At 40.5% G+C, this 5,344-nt stretch overlaps 1 protein-coding gene across 1 annotated transcript; it reads right to left on the bottom strand.

Annotated features, from left to right (window-relative positions):
* Window positions 1-3,578: 3,578 nt before the first annotated feature.
* LOC128507000 (myoglobin-like) lies at window positions 3,579-4,472 on the bottom strand. Its single transcript, XM_053477615.1, has 3 exons — window positions 4,420-4,472; window positions 3,841-4,057; window positions 3,579-3,763 (listed from the first exon to the last, which is right to left on the bottom strand). Exons 1-3 carry the CDS (start codon window positions 4,470-4,472, stop codon window positions 3,623-3,625), a joined length of 411 nt encoding a protein of 136 aa, XP_053333590.1. The 3' UTR covers window positions 3,579-3,622.
* Between the last annotated feature and the right edge of the window lie 872 nt (window positions 4,473-5,344).

Raw genomic sequence — 5,344 nt, 5'->3', positions numbered from 1 at the left:
GTTGTCCCAGGCCACCTTGCCACAATATTTGTTAGGCGCATTTAAGCATCACATATTATTTGCACATTTATTAATTGGAAATGTTTCCGATTAACGTATGCAAATACATCTTCAGATGGCGCCTTTATAGCAGTGTGCGTGTAGTCGATCGTTCCGATTACATTAGGAAAACCGGCGATCGCTGCAAATTTTGCTTTAATGTTTGGCTGGTCAACTGCATGGTATGGAAACCTTATATACCTGCTAGACATGCGGATGATCCCGTCCCATACAGCTGGCATGGCAAGGCTCAAAGACGACTGGCTTAACCCCGAGCGGTCTGCCAGTTCCCTTTGGACAGAACCAGTTGCCAGGAAACCAAGCGTTGTCAGCACATGTAAGGGAACAGGTAATGCGTGGCTCCTCGCTGTCTCTTTCCAAATTTGGACCCAACTCAGCACAGAGCTCCAAGAGGATAGCTCTTGGAAATCTGAAATAGCTAATAAGCCAGTCATTATCGTAGGCCAGGAAATCACTGTGATCGCTAAAATGCGTCCCTTCTGGCATAAGCAAAGTTTTTGTGTGCACGCAGCGTTGATACATGAGGCCCTTGGCCTTTAAAAACGCACGTTTTAAGAAAAGGGATCCCGCGACAAGCTGTGAAAATGCCCTTCATTACCTGTAGGGGCAGTCGTGTTTCAGTCTGAAGTATCGTGTGTCTACTGAAGCTGAAAATGTGTCAAGCTCAAACTGACACATACCCTTCTGAGTTTGGAGGCCAGAGTTGGTTGGTTGGAAGCACGTTTGAAGAAGATAACGTCACAAACACACAAACTCTACGTGCACACACAATCTCTCCGTGCAGATACACCGTGCAGGAAATAGTACCCTAGCATAAGTTAATATACAGTGGTGTGAAAAACTATTTGCCACCTTCCTGATTTCTTATTCTTTTGCATGTTTGTCACACAAAATGTTTCTGATCATCAAAAACATTTAACTATTAGTCAAAGATAACATAATTGAACACAAAATGCAGTTTTTAAAATGATGGTTTTTATTATTTAGGGAGAAAAAAAACTCCAAACCTACATGTCCCTGTGTAAAAAAGTGATTGCCCCCCTTGTTAAAAAATAACTTAACTGTGGTTTATCACACTACAATTTCTGTAGTCACCCCCAGGCCTGATTACTGCCACACCTGTTTCAATCAAGAAATCACTTAAATAGGAGCTACCTGACACAGAGAAGTAGACGAAAAGCACCTCAAAAGCTAGACATCATGCCAAGATCGAAAGAAATTCAGGAACAAATGAGAACAAAAGTAATTGAGATCTATCAGTTCAGTAAAGTTTATAAAGCCATTTCTAAAGCTTTGGGACTCCAGCGAACCACAGTGAGAGCCATTATCCACAAATGGCAAAAACATGGAACAGTGGTGAATCTTCCCAGGAGTGGCCGGCCGACCAATTTTACCCCAAGAGCGCAGAGACAACTCATCCGAGAGGCCACAAAAGACCCCAGGACAACATCTAAAGAACTGCAGGCCTCACTTGCCTCAATTAAGGTCAGTGTTCACGACTCCACCATAAGAAAGAGACTGGGCAAAAACTGCCTGCATGGCAGATTTCCAAGGTGCAAACCACTTTTAAGCAAAAAGAACATTAAGGCTCGTCTCAATTTTGCTAAAAAACATCTCAATGATTGCCAAGACTTTTGGGAAAATACCTTGTGGACCGACGAGACAAAAGTTGAACTTTTTGGAAGGTGCATGGCGTAAAAGTAACAGCATTTCAGAATAAGATCATTATACCAACAGTAAAATATGGTGGTGGTAGTGTGATGGTCTGGGGTTGTTTTGCTGCTTCAGGACCTGGAAGGCTTGCTGTGATAAATGGAACCATGAATTTTACTGTCTACCAAAAAATCCTGAAGGAGAATGTCCGGCCATCTGTTTGTCAACTCAAGCTGAAGCGATCTTGGGTGCTGCAGCAGGACAATGACCCAAAACACACCAGCAAATCCACCTCTGAATGGCTGAAGAAAAACAAAATGAAGACTTTGGAGTGGCCTAGTCAAAGTCCTGACCTGAATCCTATTGAGATGTTGTGGCATGACCTTAAAAAGGAGATTTATGCTAGAAAACCCTCAAATAAAGCTGAATTAGAACAATTCTGCAAAGATGAGTGGGCCAAAATTCCTCCAGAGCGCTGTAAAAGACTCGTTCCAAGTTATCGCAAACGCTTGATTGCAGTTATTGCTGCTAAGGGTGGCCCAACCAGTTATTAGGTTCAGGGGGCAATTACTTTTTCACACAGGGCCATGTAGGTTTGGATTTTTTTTCTCCCTAAATAATAAAAACCATCATTTAAAAACTGCATTTTGTGTTTACTTGTGTTATTTGACTAATAGTTAAATGTGTTTGATGATCAGAAACATTTTGTGTGACAAACATGCAAAAGAATAGGAAATCAGGAAGGGGCAAATAGTTTTTCACACCACTGTATACCTATATCAAATAAAATTTATTATTCACACACACACACACTGATTTATACACATCGCGCAGCTCTTTCTCGTGCTGTCCTCAGATCAAAGGGCAGAATTCCAGAGTCCTTGTTTAAAGTCCCTGGGGCTCGTCACACCGCCCCACTCACATGCCACTCTCCATGATATTGCATCTCTTTTCTACGCATATGGATGCGCAAGTGCGCCGCCGACAAAGAGCGCGTGTTTGTTACCACGGATGCATCGCGCCCCCCCCCCCCCCAAAGAATCTGAGGAATGTTTCCGGTTCACTCCCATTTATAATCTGCAGGTGCGTCTTTGCAGTTAACCTTACCCGACCGAGGTTATATAAGCCAAAAATTAGGCGTGTTTGATACACACATGCTTCACAACCGACAACATGTTTCCCCTAGCATTTTCACACAGCATCGGGTGTACTGTAGCTTTGAAAGGGAACGGCCTCAGACACAAATTTGTGAAGAGTGAGTGGGCTCGTATCCCGGAATGTTTGTATTAACTAGTGAGAAATACCCCAAACCCATTCTATCAAAGATTAGTTTTTAATGTTCTGGTTAAAAATGGATGAACTTGAGTTGAATAACTGGTTCTCAAAGAAAACCAAAAAATAATAATTTGTAGTTAAATTTATAATCACCATGTGTTAAAGACCTGACACACAGGAGCAGAAACACTGTTGGCAATCTGTCTTGGACATATGAAGGTGCACATAGTATGACTCCAAGTTTTATAAGTCAATACTTAATAAAAAAAATAAAAACATGTGATGCACCAATAATTAGATTTAAAAATAAAATCTAATTGTGCACCCTATGTAATGTACTACTGCTGTGTTGGGTTGTATTTAAGCCTTACTTTATACTGTAAATAAAAAAAAAACTTGTACTGTAGTGATTATGTGAAGAAATGTGCAACACATTCATCTGATCTGGTACAAGAACTGCTTTACTGAGGCTCATCACATGTTAATGCCTAAAAAAACTTGCAAGCTCAACACTATGCAGTTAAAGCATTACTTGCAGGAATACAGGCGTCTTGTTTACAGTCTACTCCCACTGGCAACATAAGCACCAATTTACTTCGTCCCAGCAATGTCCGGCACTGTAGGGGACAAATATCTAGCCAGTGAAACCAAGCTCCTTGTAGACGCAGTCGATCTCGTTGACGACGACACCCATCACACTTCTGAAAGAACCCTGGGTAGCAGTGTCCCACACCCCCTTCTCCCCAAACACCTTAATGATGACCTCAGTGATCAGCTGATGGAAAGGGAGCAATTGGTTTTATTAAAAATGTACCAGAACTTGTAGTAATGCATTTATCAAAGTAAACTTACCTTAAAGTTGTTGAGCGCAATCTTGTGTTTGTTGGCATGGGTTGTAGCCAGTGGCTTGATGACCTCACTAGAGCCTTTTGCCTTGAGGATCTCACCCAGTTTTGTCAGAACAGTTTTGCCATGGTCTGCAACACCTGCATTTCCAGCCAGTTCACCACATGGGATCCCCACAAACTTGGGGAAGAGTTTCTGGGTGTCAGGGTGCTCTGTGAACAAACTGTATGGTTTGATAATTTAGTGCCAAATTTATAAAAGTACAAGATCTGAGAGAGGAGGCACATGAATTAAGGAAACAGGAGGTAGAAGAAAGATGGCAGTCTACAGTAGGCTCTCATTTCTGGTTCCCATAAAGACCAATTAGAGAGGGAAAATAAATGCTGTCGTCCATGTCCTCACCCCTTTCCTCAATTAAATTGAAGCAAATGAAAATCTGGTTACAAAACAAAGTTACAGCTGATTACATCAATCACCTCTTCCTCAGGCTAAAGCAATGAACAGCAGTGATCTCCATTAATATGTTATACTATTAGCCATTGACATGCTAGAATTTAGTTTTCAGAAGAGAGATTTGGTACTAACCGGGTGAGAACTTCTCCTCCTCCTCTTCTCCTCCTCCAGGGCCCTACAGCCATTTGTCCCCTCACCTGTCAATCAAACATAAACACTTCTTGTCTAGAAATTAACCCCATCTTTTTCAATACTCATCTGACCCGAGGATTCTGTATCTCTCTGATTAGTTCTCATTTTTTGTTTATTAGTTTACTTTTGCCTTTTTATTACTTTTTAACCTGATTCTTTTTAATCTATTTCTTATATTTTCTCAAATGTTCCCTCTTTCTCATTCTATAACACTTTCACCCTTTCTTCCCTTCACGTGCATGCTAATACATAAGCACCATGTAGGAGAATTTAACAGAGACCCAGCTCAGCCAGTGCATGTGACACAGATTTTTCATAGTACTGGGACTTATGTATGCTGTGTTGGTCAACTTGACAGATTTACAATACACACAATATTTATTGAAAGTCTGTGGATGATTTTAGTCATTTGTGAAACAGAGAGATAGAAGAGCAGTATAAAAAGAATAAATAGAGAGAACAAAACATGAGCTCCATTAGAACAGAAATGTGAGTCATGGCTCTGGCTTCAGGAGAGAGCAGTTTAATGATTCTTATTTCCCCCTTACACTACCTCAGAATGAATTGTAGGCCATGTCCTGACCAAAAGTAGTAACTTGAAGTTAACCTAAATGTGCATAAATGCTAACGTCAGTTTACTTTGAGTCTGCATGCCTTATTTTAGGCATTCCATATACCTTACCCAACCTAAAGGTTTTTTGTTGAATGTAATGTATCACTTGAATGATAAGGATTGTTTGTTTTTAAAATCAACAGTGAAAATCAATATATATTGAGTGTTGTAAAAATGTAAAGTAAGAAATGTTGCAGGTATGGTAAGAAATACAGAAAATACATTCATGCTTTTAAAAATTAAGACAAAAAT

Source organism: Clarias gariepinus, chromosome 18 (assembly GCF_024256425.1).
Source record: "Clarias gariepinus isolate MV-2021 ecotype Netherlands chromosome 18, CGAR_prim_01v2, whole genome shotgun sequence".
In the NCBI taxonomy this organism is placed as follows: domain Eukaryota; kingdom Metazoa; phylum Chordata; class Actinopteri; order Siluriformes; family Clariidae; genus Clarias; species Clarias gariepinus.
The sequence above is the reverse complement of the archived record's forward strand: the minus strand, read 5'-3'. Positions and strand labels throughout refer to the sequence as shown.

Coding starts and splice junctions, on each gene's coding strand:
- LOC128507000 (XM_053477615.1), bottom strand. CDS start 4,472: ATGGCTGTAGGGCCCTGGAGGAGGAGAAGAGGAGGAGGAGAAGTTCTC. Junction 4,058..4,419: donor GGAGGAGAAGTTCTCACCCG/GTTAGTACCAAA, acceptor CAAACCATACAG/TTTGTTCACAGAGCACCCTG. Junction 3,764..3,840: donor TTGCGCTCAACAACTTTAAG/GTAAGTTTACTT, acceptor CCTTTCCATCAG/CTGATCACTGAGGTCATCAT.